The sequence below is a fragment of the Anolis sagrei genome, chromosome 2, assembly GCF_037176765.1.
Source record: "Anolis sagrei isolate rAnoSag1 chromosome 2, rAnoSag1.mat, whole genome shotgun sequence".
Classification (NCBI taxonomy): domain Eukaryota; kingdom Metazoa; phylum Chordata; class Lepidosauria; order Squamata; family Dactyloidae; genus Anolis; species Anolis sagrei.
In genome coordinates, this window is record NC_090022.1 from 96,001,974 (window position 1) to 96,021,885 (window position 19,912).

At 40.0% G+C, this 19,912-nt stretch overlaps 1 protein-coding gene across 5 annotated transcripts in view; it reads left to right on the plus strand.

Annotated features, from left to right (window-relative positions):
- ARHGAP26 (Rho GTPase activating protein 26) overlaps window positions 1–9,351 on the plus strand; it is a 284,817-nt gene extending 275,466 nt beyond the window's left edge. For 4 of the 5 annotated variants that reach the window (XM_060765179.2, XM_060765184.2, XM_060765183.2 and 1 more), the window contains one exon: window positions 7,246–9,351. In XM_060765179.2, coding sequence (XP_060621162.2) covers window positions 7,246–7,334 — 89 coding nt within the window. In that variant the 3' untranslated portion in view covers window positions 7,335–9,351. Of the gene's footprint in view, window positions 1–3,560; window positions 3,640–7,245 lie in introns of all 5 variants that reach the window. The other variant, XM_067463701.1, reaches the window with a different exon arrangement.
- The last annotated feature ends 10,561 nt before the right edge of the window (window positions 9,352–19,912 follow it).

Sequence of the window (19,912 nt, forward strand, 5' to 3'; positions counted from 1 at the left end):
AACTTGGGCAACAATAGTAAGTTAATGGTCATTGTGATATCTTGTGGTAGTTAATTCCATAATTGTCAACTGCATTCCACAGAAGTGCTCTTTTGTTGACTTGAGTCCCCCATTACTTATTTCAAATTCTGGTATTATGACCAAGGAATTTTGGCACATCATGCATAATGATATATTCTTTTGTCATGTAAATCCCCCTCCTTTTTTTTTCACCTGAAGTTAAGATTAGAAACAGATAAATTGAAACATTTGCAAACTTTGATCATTTCCCAGAATGAACAAAGTCGGATCTCTTTCCTTTCTGTTTAACTTCAGCGAGAAAACCTGGTTTGATATTTCAAGCCACTGCTTCCTGCATTTTAACAGTTCTGTAGAAATATGTATGCTTTTAAAGATTTGATTTTAACTTCATTTAATATTTGTTCTTAGATCTATAGCTTGTTTTTTTATATTCAGTTTCTGCTGTGAGCTCTGAACACTAAAGACTTCTGTGAAATACTTAATCCAGCTGTTACTTTCCTGCCCACTGCCAACATTCCTTTATGTGTTCCTTTCATGTTCAGTACAATTCTTCAAATTAGATATGTCAACATCATTTCCTAATTTGATCAGTCTAACCTTTTATATTATTGTTTAAGACCTTAAGGATGAATTGATACAATGCCTTTCAGAAGTATTTTCCCCCTTTGGCTTTTCCACATTTTGTAATGCTACAACCTGGAATTGAAATGGATTTAATTTAATGGTCTTTGCTACTGTTGATGGACACAAGACACTCAGCAATGGGGAAGTTAACAGTATATTGCAATTCAAGTGCTAAGTACACATAGACAATCTGACTTTTGTTTGTTGCTATGATAGGCCTAAATAGGCTATATCACGTAAGTAGCTGAATGGAGTCCACCTGCATGCTATCCTGGTGCAATATGATTAGACGTGGCTCTCCCTGGAACGCCCAGGGTTTATTGGGCAGCATATCTAAGCAAACAGTATAATGGACCAAAAGGTTATTTAAACAAGCTCAGGAGAATATTGTTCAGAAACACCAATACAATAAACATCCCTTAGAGCACTATTGGAACACAGTATAACAAAATGAAGGGGGAGGGGGGAAACAGGCTCACCCATGAGTTTGGCTGGAGAAAGCCAATAATCAAAACTCAGGAATGAGGAAGAAATCAGAGAAACAAAGAAGAGGCCAAAGGTAATTCTGAAGAAGCTGCAGCTAAGATGGAAGAGACTGATCATTACGCACCTGTCACCTGGATATGACACAAAACTGGGCTGTATGGAAGTGCAACAAGAAGAATACAATTGCTGAAATAAACCAATTTCAAAGCCCATGTGCAGTATACCAAAGGCACCTGGAAGACACATCAAACATGGGTAAAAAAAAATTCGGTCTGATGAGACCAAAACTAAGCAATGGATTCAAATTGCAAAAAAAGAGATTTCACCAAAAACATTATGAAGAACTTCCTGATGGTAATAGCTCTTCAACAGTGGAATATACTGCCTCAGCGCATGGTGGAGTCCCTTTCTCTAGATGTTTTTAAGCAGAAGTTGGATGGCCATCTGTTGGGAATTGATTGGTTTGGTGTTTCTGCATGGCAAGGGATTGCACTGGGTGGCCCTCTTATGATCCCGTGATTCTATGACCGTTTTGGCCTTGCTGCAGTGCAAAACCAAGAGTGTCCCTGAGAACACCATTGCCATGGTGAAGCCTGGTCATGGCAGCATCATGTTGTGGAAAACGGGGCAGAGATGAGGAGAAGATGGATGGAGTCAAAGAAGACCATTATAGAGGGAAACCTAAACCCAAAATAACATTGGAAGGTTTAAAAACAAGAACCTGAATGCCTTCAAATGACCGACTAAAAGCCAAGCGTGACTGGGAATTGGTGGCAAGACTTTAGAATTGCTCTTCATCAGTCATCCCTAGCCAACTTGAATAATTTTGCCAAGAATGTTCAACCTTTGCATGATCCAGATATAGAAAAGTCAGGGAGGACTCATATATGTAACTGCTGCTAAAGGTGCTTCTTGTATTTATTTATGGGATAACTTAGTCAACATAAATTGTGTTTTTGTTTGTTAAATTTTGGAGAGGCTTGCCTTGCATACAGCAAGTGATAACAATCCCAGTTAAACCATTCAATTTCCAGTCTGTAACACAGAAAAATGTGGGAAAGTCCTAGAATCATAGATTCATAGAGTTGGAAAAGACCACATGGATCATCTAGTCCAACTCCCTGCCATATATGACAAGCACAATCAAAACACCCCTGAAAGATGGCCATCAAGCTTCTTTTGAAAGCTTTCAAGGAAGTAGCTTCCAGGAGCTCCAAGGCAGATAATTCCACTGTTGAACTGCTCTCAGGCCCCTTCAACACTGCCATATAATACAGATTATGAAAACAGATAATCCACACTATCTGCTTTGAAGTGGATTATATGAGTCTACACTGCCATATAATCCAGTTCAAAGCAGATAATCTGGATTTTATGTGGCAGTGTAAAAGGGGCCTCAGTGGGATGACTATTTCTGTTAGTCACTGTGCACAGATTAGCAAAGAGCTGTGTCTCTGCTAAAGAACTGTGACTCTTCATTAAAGTTGACGAAATAAAGTGATGACTAACTTTTCTTATAGTAATCACAGAGGTTGAAGATATTTTTTTCATTACAACTCCCAGAGTCCTCTAATCTGGGAACTGTGGTTTATAAAAAGTGACTTTTCACAGTGTGGAAGTAGATCATTGAATTGTGTGATATATAAAAGTGTAAAGTTGTTTTCTGGTTTCTTTTTTAATTTAATAATTTTTGGAAACATTTGTGGTAAATATTTTCACAACATTGCTATAGTACAAGTAACTACAGAAATGGCTGAAACTAGTAATACAGATTTTGAACCACCACAATGGCTATATAGATTATTGGGTGGGTTTTCACTATAGTTGCATGTACAGACATATTTTTTTTCAAAAAGGATTCTGCCTTCAGCACAACAAACTTTCTTCAAAGCAGAATATATTCCATTAACATTTCAGAGGTAATTTATAGGCTTGCATCCTTGTGTATTACTTTTCAGATGTTAGGATGTTTATGCTCAACCAGCCCTTTGAAAGTTTATGACAAGTAATGATACAGTTGTCATTTTCTGTATCACATTTCAATCCCACCCCCGCAGTTGTGTGTGAACACACATGTATGCACGTCTGAGGCTTAAATACCATGCTGCATAATACATCTCAAGAAAGTGGATTATATTCTGTGAAAGTTTATGATAAAATAAAACTTTATTCTTAAAGATGTTGCAGCGAAGACCCTTCTTTCATTTTCTTTCTTGCACATAAACACACACCTTCCCCTTGCTTTTCATTCATCCCTCATCCATTTTCTGTCATGTAGGCTTTCCAGTTCAGAATCATCCCAGGCTCTCAGTTTTCAAAGCCAAAAGCTAAAACTTGGCAATGCCATACTAGTAAGCATTGGGCATTAAGTACTTACTTGCTTGGAAAGACAGGATGAGGAACTTTTAATCTATCGTGCTTTCTTCTAGGCAGAAGGTGCATACAGAGCAGAGTGGATGGGGAGCCCTGGAGCCACAGTGACTGGGAGAAAAGGAGGAAACTAACTAAGTAAATACTAGTGCCTAGAGCCTCTCCTCAGCTCGTTTGAAGTTACATCAACAATTCAGTTTTAGCTTTATGGGTTTTACCAAGCTGCTAGCTGAGATGAAGATTCAAACATGATCCTTCCTTGTGCCAAAACGTAAGAAGTTGCACCTTCATCTTCCACTTGAAGACGATCTACAAAAGCTGGAAACTCAGGGCCTAACATCACAAGTCAAGACAACCTCCTGCTCTTTTTTCATTCTTCTATCTTTCTCTTCCTTCCTCTCTTCATCCATGTACATTTTCACATACACTAGCAGTAGGAATCATGCAGACTTCTAGATGCTGAACCACACCTTCTAGCCTTCTTCATCACTGATGAAGTCAATTATGACTGATGGGAATTACAGTCCAAAAAAATGGTGGGGTTACAAATTTCCCACCCTGACTTGCAAACCTTTTAAACCACTGTTGCTCATTCTCATACTCTCTCTTCTCTCCCCGCCGCCCCAACACATATAATCACTTCCTTGATGCCATAGGATTTCTTGGATCAATCCATTCAGTTGCCATTGTGATTGCTAGCTTGCACTTGGTACAGTGCTGGAGATTCATATGGAAAATCCTTTTCCTAATCTGTGATCTGGGTTAACAAAGAAAAGACTATACGTTCCATGGATGTATGGAAATGCCTACTGTTCCACTTACAGAGGGTGCTAATGCCCAATTTTTCATATTTTTTCCTTCCAAAGGCATTCCCATAAGGAGGTTGCATATTCAGACTCAAACATTTTAAGGCGTTAGGATGGGCAGACAAGCAGGGAGATGAGAAGCAAGAAAGTCAGCCTCTGCCCATCCTTTCCCACTGATAAGATGCTTAGGACCAACCTGCAGTCTGGTATTTTGGACTTTTATATTGTTAGTGCCATGTTTTATGGCACACCCCAAGCCCTCCAAATAAGCAATAACGCAATATTAAACAACACAAGGTACAGTTGTTTAATCATCTGCCAGTTGATGAATCAAAAGGGGATTATTTCTCTCCAAATACTAATTCTCCCCACCCATCATGAAATTTTGCTCAAATTTCTAGCACTGCAGTAACCAAAAATTTGAGCATTTAGCAGTGTGGTTTTGAGATACATTTACCAAGGGAAAAGAAAATAATTTTGGGTGTGAAAGATTTCGACTCTCTCTCTCTCTCTGCAATGCTACAAATTGGGGGACCAGAGGAAGATTTCATTGGAGGGGCAGAATTCCCACTTGGGGACATGCCCTCATTTTGCCCTCCTTCCAAAGATATCCTCCTACCTCGCTGTTTATTCTTTGTCCATCTTCTTAAGGTTCGTGCCTGTCACAGCTATCATTTGTGGGACCATCACTGTTTCCACCAATTTTGTTGCTTTCTTTTTAGAGAGATTGGTCCAAGATCTCTTTAAGTGAGGTGTCCACATTTTATCACCTTCCTGGAGTGTTTGTGCGTGCGCTTGTGTGTGTGTGTGTGTGTGTGTGTGTGTGTGTTATTTCAGGCTGTCTTGTTGTCCTTGTGCTTTGTGCCTTCTTAGAGTTTAAATTAGCAGAGGATGCCCCCCCCAAAAAAAAACCAAACAGAGGAAGCCCCATTTATGAGCAAGACAGTAAGTAAAGATATGCTTCAATTTTCTTAAGTACTGAAGTTTCCCAGATTTTTCTGCAAAATCCTGTTCACTCCCAAGAGAAGGTTGTACATTATCTGCATTGAAACAGCAATGGTTTTGTGATAATATTTCCTTCCTTCCTCCCTCCTTCTGTGGGCTAACATGTATTACTAGGGTTTATGTAACCCTGTTGTCATCACAATGGTTTTCACAAACAGGAATAGGGTTTCCTAATGCCTATGAACTACATAAACCCTAGAGGGATTGTTTTTTAAAGATATAACAGATGGGACAGTCTTAGAAAGGAACTGTAGGAAGGAAATCTAGGCAATATAGTACCAAGGTACTGAAGTGCTATATTTATTTATTTATTTATTTATTTCTGGTGTTTGTACCCTGTTACTTCTCTACCCCCGGAGGGGGGCTCAGGACGTCTTACAATGAGCACCGATACGATGCCACTACATAACAATTACAATAATAAAAACAACAATTAAACATAAATCATAATTAAAACAATACATCAGCAATCATTAAAACAGTAAAACAGTCTCATCAGCCGTATCGCCCTTTCCGTCAATGTCCCTCTAAAGTGCTACATACATTTACTCTCTGAAAGCCTGGTCCCAAAACCATGATTTTAATTTTTTTTTCTGATATGAAAAATATAGCGTGTATCTGTGTGGTGTAGCTATACATTGTCATTAATGTTGATGGCACCCTGTTGATTTTCAATCCAAAGAAGGCTGCTGAAGAAATTATTCAAATTTTAGAGCTTTGGAAAAGTTCATTTTTGAACTTCAAACTTTCAGAACAGCCCAGTGTATATGTTGGCTGGAGAATTTCAGGAATTACGATTTTCAAAAAAACCTCCAAAGTTTTCAATCACTCCTTGTAGCCAACATGTTATACTGGCCGCAGTATACAGATAGTTGGAGGTGAAGGGCGCACTGGTCCAGAAGCAGGAAGGCAACAAGGAGCATGAAAAGTTGAGCTCTATGTATTCTGCCTACATGATCGGACTGAAGATATAAAATGAAGAGCTAGTCTTCTTCTTGTCACACAGCCGAATCCCTGATTTTTTTCCTGTCCAATGTGTCAAAATAGAGAGTAGTATTAAATCTTCAGCGAGGGCTTCATAAGGAGAGCATTTCACAAATTGAAATCTGCCAAGATTTTATTATACATCTTAAAAAAAGGAAAAAGAGGAGCATAACAAATCCGCTATCATTGTGCCACTACGAAAAAGACCTAGTCCCTTGTACTACCTGCCTGATGTATGTGGCTGTCTTTGAAGAAGAAGAATATTTTGAAGAAAATATGGATATTGCTCTTTTTTGTGTCATGAGTGACTTGAGAAATTGAAAGTTGCTTTTGGTGTGAGAGAACTGGCCATTTGCAAGGACATTGCCCAGGGGATACCCAGATGTTTTACCATCCTGTGGGAGGCTCCTCTCATGTCCCTGCATGGGAAGCTGGAGCTGACAGACAGGAGCTCACCCCGCTCCCTAGATTTGAACCACCAACGTTTTGGTCAGTGGTCCTGCTGGCGCAAGGGTTTAACCCATTGCACCACCGGGGGCTCCTGTATATGGCTGTAACCACCACTGTCAAGACCAGTCTCAATTGCTGGTCAGGTTTATACATGAGCAGGCAATTTCACATGATTTCAATTACATCTGTTAGTGAAACACTATGAAGTTGATGTCCAACTATATTCGGATTTAACATTTATATAATTTTCTGGAAGAATACTTCATTTTAAAGGGGGGGGGGGGTTAATTTTGGGAAGGAGATGGAACTATTCTCAGATCTCAAAGAAAGATTGTCCTCTAGTTATGAGGGGCAGAAACTCTAATTTCTACTGAACAAAAGAGTGTTCCCTTCCTAGTCCTGCTTAATTTTTTAGGCATTAGGAATAGCATAATATGGAGACAGGCTCTAAGGCAAAGGTCTGTTTTGCTTACTTAGTAACTTGAATTTCTTTTCCCAGTTCATCCATCACAGGAGCCTGGATGGTTGGAAGGAACCTTGAATGGAAAAACAGGATTGATCCCTGAGAACTATGTGGAGTTCCTATAACTCCAGGCACATTCGTAAACAACACTGCTGAGCTTTACATGGTATCCATGACGACTGCTGATGAACGTATTGTAGATCGTTTGCTGTTTGCCGCTGTGAAAAGCAAGGTGAAGGACTCCGCTACCTGTTCAGATGAATGTTTATGTAAATAACAACGTATGTTTCCTCTTATGAAATGTGTTGTTTGTGCAAAGACACTGCAGAAAATGGAAGAGTCGAAGGACAGGAGGTGGGAGTGCTGCAGAGGCTACTAAGTTCTCCTGCAGAAGGTTTGCACCTATTTTTTTTGAAAAAAAATCACATTTTGTCCTAGAAAGTAGGAAGTCCATAAGATGTGTGTAAATGTGCCTGAACCAGCATGATGGCTTCACCCAAGTCTCTCTTTCATTGGAACGCCTTACAAAAGAAGTGATTGCAAAATTGAACCCCTTGAGCTGGCATGCGGGGAAGATGGAAGGAATATAAGGTTGGAAACACTGGCCGTCAAAAAGAAAGATCTAATTTGCCAGAAGGAAAACATGTCTGTTCCTTTTATCCTGAGCGGGTGAAAGCAATGGCTGTATACATTAAGCCACTGACTAATGGCTTTCATCTGCAGAGATTAGCCAGCCTTGACAGGATTCATCCATTGTCAACGCATTAATAATTCCATTGATGAGATCTGCATTGCTACACACACCAACAAGGATGCCAGCAGTTGCATTACGGTAATGCTTTTTAAATGATTTTAATATTCAGACAAGACATGCAGCAGAAGCTGAATGCTTCTCACCATTTGCATAGCAGCTGCTATTTCATATAACTGTCAGCAACATGAAGACAATAATATTTTGGACCAAAGTTTGTGAAGACTTTTTTTTTAAAGTGGAAGATTCTGACATAAATCTAGGCAATCTCTTCCTTTCTGGAGGTCTAGGAGTAGGTCGTATAATGTAGCACATAGACCGTTGGACTTTTGGTCTTTCCGTTGTCACTTACTAGCACAAGGTTTTAGAAACAAGCACTCCCAACCTGTTGTGCACGGCGTCTTTCTTTTTTCTTGGACGTGAAATATTTTCTGTCACACACAACAGTTAACTTTCTGGTGTGTTGTCTGATGCTTACTTTGTAGGCTGTACTGGATGTGGTACTTGCCCTACACAGTCAGCTTGCACAAAAGCTTGTATTTATTGTGTAGCTGAGTGAAATGCAAACACTGAAGTACACACATTCACAAGATGTTAGGAGTTGTGTTATTCACTCTTCATTCATGATGATGCCTTTCAGTGATGCCTTTCATGGGGTAGACTTGCCCATGTCCTCAACTGCTCTCAAAGTGTTTTGTATATTATGCTCTATCGCTGTAGATCTTACAGGGGAGAATGACATGCCAAACTTTCCAAATGATCAAGCTTGTGTTTTGTTTTTAAAATACAAAGTTTCAGCTGGGAATTTCACAGCTGACCCATCTGCAGAAATAGCAGTGGGTGCTTTCTGAAGGACTGTGCCCATTTTGGCCCTTACCTTCAGTACGCTCATACATTTGTGATTATCAACTTTGTTTCTGCTTTAAAATGTACTTTCTAATTTAATCTTTCAATTCTTGCGTGGTCCCATTGGTGTACGTTTCACTGACCATTTGTTTCGAAATTGAGATGTAAATATGGTTGATTTGAAATATTGTGAAGTAAATGGGTTTTATATATTCTGATTTTTAACAGAAGTGTAATAAATGACGTATTCAGTGGACATTCGAAACCTGTTTAACTGGAGATGTAGAGGCAAGCACAAATACATTTGAGAAAACAACCTTTCCTGCCCTCCTTCATTTGCCCCCCCCCCCCTTTCCATAAGGCAGCTGGCAGTCTCTTTTGCACATCTATAATGTTTATTAATGAACTCTTCCTAAGCAACTTTGAAAGAAAATAGATGTGTCTCCTTCTTGTGTTTTGTTCATTTTAAAGCTCTGGTGTTTATTGAAGAAATATATACATATATTATGCAGTGTACATCTCAGATTAAAACGAATTAGATTTGAGCTTGTTGCTAAGGACTTTCTTGACACTTGGACACTCCCTCGCAAATAATTCCATGATTTGGGAGTTGGGCTGGTGCTGGGTACATACAAGTACATACATTATAGTTTGGGGTTTTTTTCATGTCAAGAGTGACTTGAGAAACTGAAAGTTGCTTCTGAAGTGAGAGAGTTGGCCATCTGCAAGGACGTTGCCTAGGGGACGCCCGGATGTTTGATGTTTTTTTACCATCCTTATGAGAGGCTTCTCTCATATCCCTGTATGTGGAGCTGGAATTGACTGAGGGAGTTCAACCCACTCTCCCCAGATTTGCACCGCTGACCTGTCAGTTAGCAATCCTGTCGACACAAGGGTTTAACCCATTGTGCCACTGGGGGCTCCATACATCATAGTAATAGAATACCTTGCCAGACACTGGTCCTGAAAAAATATTGTTGGTATTATACCATGCCTTTCTCTCTGGATGGGACTCAAGGCAGCTTACAGTGATTTGAAACAAGATTCAGTTAATTTTATTTTGTTGTTCTTGTTGTTTTGATTTGACTTCAGAACTTTTCTGCCTTGTGGGGAGCGTAATCATGGCAAGATTTCTTCAGATAATTTGCATTGTTCCTCCTCTGTGTCTGAGAGAGTGACTTACCCAAAGTCCCCAGTGTGTTTCCATTTCCGAGTAGGGATTCAAACCCGGTCTCCAGAGCTGTAGTCCTAACACTCGAACCACTGCACTACGCTGGTTGTCAACACTACACTGGCTTTCCTGTCAATCTTTATGCTATAGAAATGTAAATCTTTTTTTTACATTTTTAAATAAAAAACAGTTAAAAACACATTTAATAACAGTTAAAAACTAATTTACAACATAATTACAAAATAAAAGATTTTTTTTAACCAGCCAAACATTTTACAAGCACTTGAATTGTTGTTGTTTGCCTTCAAATCCTTTCAAACTTAGGGCAAGGCTATCACAAGGTTTTCTGGGGTGCAAATGCATTCCTTGGCCAAGTAGGAAATTGAACCTTGGTCTTCAAAGCTGTCGTCCAGTGCTCAAACCATTACACTACACTGACCATCTGCACCAGCACTTTTGCAACATAATGTCAATCTAAAGACCTGCCTGAATAAAAAAAATCATCTGTGGGTGGAAAACGTGGACTGAGCCCAGAAGCAAACAGGTACCTAGCAAAGTTGTGTTTTTTAAGGGGGGAGCACGTGATTCCTGTATTCAGCAGTGAGCAACGGCCTGAACTCAGTATTTTGGAACCACTGAAGTTTCCAAGGTCAGCCTCTTTGAGAGTGTGTTACAGTTCTCTAAACAGGATGTAATCAAGGCATGCATTCCCATGGCCAGATCTGATATCTCCAGGAATGGGCAGTGGGCACAGCTTTAATTGTTCAAACACACTCCTGACCCAGCCAATCAGTTGCATCCAGACTCAGTTCTGAGTAGAGAAACACAGCTAAGCTACAGACCTGAAATTTCAGAATATGCTGAATCCCTGCTCTCAATCTGCCGTAATATAATATAATATAATATAATATAATATAATATAATATAATAATAATGCTTTATTTGTATTCTGTCCTATCTCCTAGAGAGAACTCAGGGCAGATTCCAATATAACAATGGAAATAATAATAATAATAATAATAATAATAATAATAATAATAATAGATTTATATTCTGCTCTATCTCCCCGGAGGGAATCAGGGCGAACATAAAAGGCAAACATTCAATGCCCAAATACAACAATATATCCATACTAACAAAATTTAAACAACCCAACATATAAACAAAAACTATGACTTAACTAAAATCAAATAAAAATACAGCCCATGATAATAGACATAAGACAAGACATCAAACATTGAATAGAAACAACAATTTCCCAGTCCCTTGGCAAACATTCAGTGCCTTCGTAAAACAAACAAATATGGGCCATGGGCACCCTGATTTGTCTGGATTAAGTTTGAATTTGTTTGCTTCCATCCAGTCTATTACTGAAATCAGATACTGATTTAGTACAGAGATAGCTTCTTTGAAATAAGTTTGAAAGGAGAGATTTGGTTGAACATCATTGTCCTGGTAACACCAGACCACAAAACTCTGGACAACTTCTTGCATTGGTTCTATGTAGATATTAATCAGCATGGGTAATAGCACTGAATCTTGGACAGGAAGTCAAACAGCACCATCTTCAGAATTCATGCCTTGAAAAAGGACCAGAGTCACCATAGAACAGTGTCTCTGACACCCTTCCTAGAGAAGTAACCCAGAAGGATGCCACAAGTGATGGTATAAAAAGCTGCTAAGAGGTCCAGCATACTCAGCATGGATACGTTTCTCAGCACAAGTTGTCTGCCAAAGTGATCAAAGGTCTCTTTGTTTCATAGCCACACATAAATACAAATTAAAATGGCGGTAGTGAAATTGGTCTCATCTAACCAGGGGGACCATTATAAACTCCAGAACCTTGCCCAAAAAAAAGGAGTATTGGAGACTGGCCAATCTTTGCCTAATATGATGGAGTCAAAGGAAGAGTTTGTTAAATAATGGACCCACTACAACCTCTTCTATTTTATTTTATTTATTTATTGCAGTTACTTATACCCCGCCCTTCTCACCCCCGAGGGGGGACTCAGGGCGGCTTACAAACAAAGGCACAAATTCGATGCCTGTCAAAATATACAGCATATATAAAACAGTATAAACATTTAGCAGCATTAAAACACATCACTACATAATATAATAAAAACAATTTCATGCACAGTGAAATTCAGAGTTCCGAAATGTCCATTCATTCCAACAATTCCTGCTCATCAATGGGTCCTTATTTTAGCTGCCAGAATGTCCAAAAGCTTGGTCCCAGATCCAGGTCTTCAGTTTTTTTCTGAATGACAGAAGGGAGGTCGCTGATCTGATCTCCCCGGGGAGTGAGTTCCATAGGTGAGGGGCCACCACCGAGAAGGCCCTGCTCCTCGTCCCCGCCAGCCTCGCTTGAGATAGAGGCGGGGTCGAGAGCAGGGCCTCCCCAGATGATCTTAAACTCCGAGGTGGGACGTAGAGGGAGATCCGTTTGGACAAATACACTGGGCTGGAACCGTATAGGGTTTCTAGACAAGAGGAAAAAGAGCTGTAAAAGTTCTACCACACTCAAATGACCATTATCTCACCCAGCACAAAAAGTGTGACCCACATTATGGGTGGCACTAAATACTACTTGGAACAGACCCATGGTTCTCATGAAGGACATGAAGTCCCGAGCCACTCCCAAGGACAGGATTCTGTCCTTTAGATGACACAGGACAGAGAAATACAGAGATCAGCAATATCTGATGGCAAAAACCCGGCCATGCCCTTTCCATCTTCAATATCTGGCACCATATGAATTCTAGGGAGAAATAAATGTGGAGTGTCAGCTCTTTCAACTTCCATCTTATATTTGGAAAAAGCAACTAACTGGAAATGAAGCTCCAAATGTCACAGTCTCTGGATGATAGATGTGTCATTATTTCTTCTCCATCACCTCTCTACTATCCACCGTGCTTACTAGAACAGAATGCTTGAGGCACAGACTAATATAGTTAATATTTCAAGACTTGAGGTCTGTCCCTTAAAACCTGGTGAGGTATTTCCTGGATAATTTGATAGGTAGTACATTATGTAGGAAATAGAAGAGACAGCATATCTGATTCTTGCATTAAAATATGCTGGTTTTTATGGGGAGATGTTTAGCCTGGAGAAGAAAAGGTTAAGAGGTGACATGAGAGTAATGTTTAAACATTTTGAAGAATCTCATATTGAAAATGGACCCAGCCTATTTTCTGCTGCCGCATAGACAAGGACACAGAGCAATTGTTTCAAGCTATGTAAAGAGAGAGAGAGAGAGAGAGAGAGAGAGAGATTTCAACAAAATATTAGAACTTCCTGATGGTAAGAGATGTCTGACAGTAGAATACCCTGTTGCCTCCAAGTGTCATGGAGTCTCCTTCTGAGGTTTTTAAGCAGAGGGTGTTGGGAGTGTTTCAATTGTGTATTCCTGTATAACAGAAAGGAAAGGGTCTAGATGGCCCTTGTGAATTCTTCCAACTCTAGGATTATGTGTAAACAGATGTGGACACAGGACAGATGTTTGAACAATGAGAAACAAGGTGAACCTGAGGTTTATGTCTATCTGTACTTTGCTGTTGAAGTGGCTGAATGGGAGCACCTTGTGATTAGGTACTGCTGTGTATCATTTACTAATACTACCCCAAGGTGTGTCACAGGTATAGCAGAACTTAAAGCCACCTCCTACATCTTATTGTATGTTGAGGAGCAACATAATCATACATTATGTAATCAGGGATTTACAAGGACACCTGACATATCAGTATTTTCCCTCTGTACAATTGTTTCTGATAGGAGACAGTGGCCCAGTTCAAATGTAATAATTAGTGAGTGGTATAGATGAATCCTGGCTAATCATTCTCCAGGAGTATATTGCCTAATTGTTTCTATACCTCCATCCATCCTCTCATACACTGGGGGCAATTAAATAGACCTCCGCACATGGCTTGGTTATTAAATGTGTAGCCTGTCTATCCCCAGACAAGCCATAGTCATAGGGCAACAGTAAACATGGTTAGCTTTTATGAAACATTAACTAAAACCATAAACAGAAAGTCCATGGTTTGTTAAGCCACTCTGTTGTGGGAGTAAAACAGGAACTGATTGGGTTGTAGGTGCTACAATGCTGCTTGAGCATAATAGACCAAGGTTCATCCAGAATCCTGTCTTATCATTTCATCCAGTCCAGACAAGTTTATTTTCACTCTCAACAAGTCCATACATTTCCAAAAGAAGAATCATTCCTGCTATTCTCGCCATACTACACAGTATTTGTACACAGAATTTGAACTGGGTTCTGCCCGTGGCAAAGAATTCACTTAAAGGTGTAGATATTTAGACCCAATTCAGAATAAAGTGTTTTCAATAGGTTACACACTTCTCTTCTTTTTTGTTCTCAGTTGTGTCACCTATGTGAAAGGAACTCACACAAGCTATTTGGGTGGATCAGCCACTATTAAGGAATGTTTGTCTTTTCATGACAATATCCTTGTTAATAAAGTAAATAATCCCACAGTCTATAGATGGATCAGACTGAGATCGTGGAAAAACAACAGCATCTGCTAAAGCAATGGTTCTCAACCTGTGGGTCCCCAGATGTTTTGGCTTACAACTCCCAGTAATCCCAGCCAGGTCACCAGCTGTTACTGTTTCTGGGAGTTGAAGGCCAAAACATCTGGGGACCCACAGGTTGAGAACCACTGTGCTAAAGAGTCAAGTGCCTCTGCATGAGATATGAGTAGCATTGGTGGGTCAAGGGGCTATTTTATTGCACATTATCACATAAACTTGCTATTCCATGGCAGTCACATGGTCTTCAATAGTGGTGATATGCTGGCCTGAGTACCCCCACTATTTCACATTTCTGCATTTGTCCAGCTGTGTCAATTCACTGATCTTCCATATCTACTTCCACATAACCTATAATTCTGCTTGCCTGCACTTCTGTGCTCTGTAATTTTTAAAAAAGCAATCTCACAAGTTAATTTAAAAATAAAATAAAACTTAAAATCAAAAAATGACTGCCTCGAGAAGGGGTAAAATGGAGCAGCCCCGTGAAGTGTATCCCCATGGCTTCACTTCAGTGCTGGTACACCAACACAGAAACAAAACAACCTCATTGCACCAGGTAAGTGATGGGATTTTCCATCAATAGCAGGAGACAGGTTTATCACAGGGAGGATGTAGACCAGTACTGGGATGTGCATGGTGCCATTGTGCCTTATGGATCATCACCAGATGCCTTCGTTTAATAAAGTCCACTGCCCTCACATCCTTCAGGGACTGCACAGACTGCTAAAAATGCTCCCTGGGTTTTTTTAAACAACCTATATAAAAGGAGAAGTGGGGTGAAAAATAAGAGGTAAACAGTGTAGAATACAGTGTAAAATAGCTACAGCCACCTAAAAATGTGGACTGCCAGCCCTACCTTTTTCAGAGATGATGCACCAGATTTTTTTCCCAATTTGTGATCTCTGGACAAAGAAAAGAACAAAATCAACCACGAAGCCCCCAGAACCACATTTCACACACCTCTGTGTTGCATAGTTTTTGGATTGGCTTTCTCTCTTGGTCTTCAGTAGAGCTGTAGCATCTATAAGACTCGTTCAGATTATTTTCTCCTCTTTTCAAGTCCTGCTGCTCTTTACAGAAAGGCATTTCAGGGGGTCTCCAATTGGGACAGTATTCCCCCTCCACCTAATAATTGTTGCTTAGAACCCCATTCTTCATATTTGCTTTTCCATTTTCACGGTCAGTAATTATTTCATTTTTTTACATAGTTTTTACATTTTAAAAAATGTCACTAAATTAAATGCTGCTAATAATATTTTATTTATTACTTGCCTCTCCTTAAAGCTTGAGGCAGGACACAACATAGTTAAAATACATAAAGAAAAGTATTATTGAAACATATACATATTGAGATATGTGAACGAAAAGTCAAATCCCAATAAATATAGAATATGGTTTTAAAATTCATAGTTAAAATTGACTGGGTCAGCCTGCTGGAAGAAATAAATCTTCAGTTGTCTTCTAAATTCCAACAGCTGATCTAGCTGTTGGAGCTCTTCTGGCAGTTCATTCCATAGTCTTGGGGAGGCCGATGAAAAGGTCCTCTGGGCGGCGTTAGCCATTCGAGTTCTGGAAGGATGGAGTAGCCACTAGCCGCCCCCAGAGAACCTCAGTGTCCAAGGCAGATTGAATGAAAGGAGGTGATTAAAGGGTTTCTCACTCTCTTTATAGGCCAGTTGGTGAAATACAGGAAATGTGGGAAATTATTCCTGCTTCCTGTATTAAGAAGACAAAGTTTTCTGGAGCCACAGAGAACAGAGATGGCAAATGTTTTTGTCTTCTTCATTCGTTTTTGTTAAGTCTGCCCTGCATCCTAAAAAGCAAGATGGCAATCTAGGTGACACACTGGTATCATGATAAAAATATGAATCAGCAGTGTGAGAATGCTGGCAGGAAGCATTAGGGTCTAACTCAATATTTTTGCAGGTAAAAAATGTTATGGCTGCTTTGCCTAGTAGCCTTTTCATGTGGGTGTAGTTTGGTGGATTAATGCTTGCACGATGCCAAAATCAACACGGTTTGCTATTTGGCACACAACTTACTGAAGATTTATTTTTCCAACTTGAGTAGGTATTTTGTGGTCTTTTGCAGCCGTTTTCCCCAATGCAAATATTTATATATAGCAGTACGATGAATCATAACTTTCCCTTCATTATCTTGCCACTTTCAATGAAGAAAGTATCCAAAGAAAATTAACTTGGCCGAGCAGCAAATTGGTAATTTGAAACCATTAATATTTATATCAAAGAATTACCATATATAACCACATTTAATAGCTTAAGAAACATAACACCTAATTAATCTAGAAATGTTCCTGCAAATCCTTTTCTCTGTTTCCGTTAATATTAAAATGCCACATATAATGAGATTAATGCATGCCTTTCTTAATATGGAGGTGATTTTTGGCACAGTTGTAGGAAGTATCGCTATGTTAAAAGTTCAAATTTGGTTTTCCTTACTACAGATGAACTCAGTGATAATACTGGTGAAGTTGCTGACGTTAAACAATATTTTATCGTTCTGTACTCTGTTTCTGAGACCATAGTCAGGGACTGAACTTTCTCATCTCAATATATGCAGCATGCCATTTTCTGAATGAAATGTACGAATTGAAAGAGAGAGAAGCCAACTGCCTCCTGCAACTTTCTGCATCACTTTTACAATTCACTGTGAAGAGAAAGAAAGTCCCGCCCAACATTGCTTCAGCTGGGGGAAAGTTTTACTTCATGTATTTAGGGTTGGCATACATTGTCAATTTCTGGCCCTGGGATGCTATCATCAGGTTTTCCTGAAGCACAGTCTCTTCACTTGATCCTGGGGAACTTCCTCAAGCTTAGCTGGGCTCATGGGTCAGGTTTTTGTTGGAATGGCCAGCTGTTCCAAGACAGTGGTCTGTTGTAGTGGGAAGCCAAGTTTTGACTGAATTTCTGGCAACCCTTACAGGGAACGTGTAATGAATACATTTTAAACTCTAATGCAGAAAATGACTGGGATTTTTAAAATCCTCCTCCTAATAATTAAGGACTTTTTCACCCCAAGATGACTACTTACTAATGATGATGGATTGTGTGTGTGTGTGTGTGTGTGGAATTTATATTGGCTTAAAGGCTAAGACATTTACTTTAAACATGCTGCAATACCACTACTACTATTACTTTTACTAGCCAGTATTCACTAAAGTAGCAGTAAATGTGGAACCTAGAGTTATTCATACAGTAAAGCAGGCATCCCCAAACTACGGCCCTCCAGCTGTTTGGGCCTCCAATTCCCAGAAGCCCTAATGAGCTTGTTCTAGGAATTCTGGGAGTTGAAGGCCCAACAGCTGAAGGGCTGCAGTTTGGGGGTGCCTGCAGTAGAGTCTTGCTTATCCAACCTTCACTGATCCAACATTCTGTATTATCGAACTGTCAAGACCCAGGCCAGGCAGAAACACAAACGGCACCGTTAGAGTTAAAAGAAGGTGTTTAATGTCTATTAACAAAACAAAAGGAGACTCTTCACTTCAGAGATGCAAATTTGAGAGGCTTGCAGGCAGCAGAGAAGTAAACAAAGCGGTCCCAGTCAGCTTCGGCTGACGAAAAGGAAAGTCAGTCTTAAACCAAAACAAACAGCTTGAATTCAGCAGGAAAACATAGTCCATTCCAAAAGCCAACGAAACAGCATACAGCAATCCTCATGAGGAGCGGTTCAACGAAGTTAACAGGATTAAGCAGGGGCGTAGTCAGGCAGTCCGAGGGTCAAAGCACAGAAGACTCACGAGTCAGGAACCAGCAGGGTTGTTCACAGGATCAGGTAACACGAAGCTGCAACAAGAACTCAGGCAGGAGTTAACACAAGGCACACGGCATGCGACACTTTGAACTCTGCGATTAGTCTGTCCCCAAGCTGCTGCTTAAATCTCATCCGAATCGCTGGAGTTACTGTCAGCTGGGTCCAATTCCTCAGGTGAATCCATGCTGCGCCATTGTTGCCAGTCAGCACTCCGTGCTCCATCCTGCAAGGAATTATCTACATCCCAACTATCCTGAAACCCCTGGAATTCATCGCTTGAAGTGGGGGCGTTAAGGACATCCATGACTTCTTGCACTTTAGTCCAATCCAGATTTTCCTCTTCACTGTCAAATTCCCCACAATCTGCTACATCTCTCAGGCGTTTAGCAACAGATCCTACATCACTATTTGAGCTGCTGGCTACTCTTTTTACACCTCTGTAATCATCCAGCTCCATCTCCTCGCGAGTAAAACCTGCAAAATCTTCCTCATCGGTCGTTTCTAGGAACAAATCCCTGATCCTTTTCAGCTGCCGCTGAGCTTCATCATTCTCTAAGCTACGTTTCCTCCTACTACTGGTAGTAGGTGCATGAGACAGACGCTGAGTCTCAACACGAACACAGTCTCCTTCCTGCCCAGATCCACAGCTGTTTCAATACATTGCAATGTTTTGGTGCTACATTTGTAAATACAGTAATTCTTACATAACATTATTGTGTATTGACCTGCTTTTTCTGTCGATTTGTTGTAAAACATGATGTTTTGGTGCTTAATTTGTAAACTCATAATGTATTTATTATTTTAAAATGTATTTAAAACTTTTATATTCCGATCTTCTCTACCTCTGCAGAAGGACTCATAACGTAATTTGATGTTTAATGAGCATTTCCTTAATCCCTCCTTATTATCCAACATTTTCACTTATCCAACGTTCTGCTGGCCTTTTATGTTGGATAAGCAAGACTCTGCTGTATTTGACTTGTTTGTATTCACGATCCTTCCATATTCACTAGTTTAGGGATCGCAGTCTCTAAACTAGCTCCCGATGGATAAATGGCCTTGTGCTGGCAGGACTGAAAACCGACAGGTTGGATGTTCAAATCTGGGGAGCGTGTGGATGAGCTCCCTCTGTCAGCTCCAGCTCCCCATGCGGGGACATGAGAAAAGCCTCCCACAAGGATAGTAAAACATCAAAACATCTGGGCACCCCCTGGGCAATGTCCTTGTGAACAGCCAATTCTCTCACACCAGAAGTGACTTGCAGTTTCTCAAGTTGCTCCTGACATGAAAAATAAAAGGGATCGCAATGGTCCCCAATCCTCACTTACTAGGCAGCATATTGTGCAGATGACAAGGGTCTCTTTCTATGTCAACCAGGTAACCAATTATATTTTCACTCCCTCCCAAAAGTGATCTCTGGTGTTAGAATTGGAACAGGAACCCTATTTCTGTCTATCAGACTGGAGATTGTGAAATTGGAGGAGGTGCCTCCTGGTTTTTACCCCAATAAATCTTGTCAATAAAAATACCTTGGCTGATTGTTTTAAAAGCTGACAAGATGTCCTTCAGAACCAAAATGAACACAATTATAGTGAATGTGGGTTTTAATAATT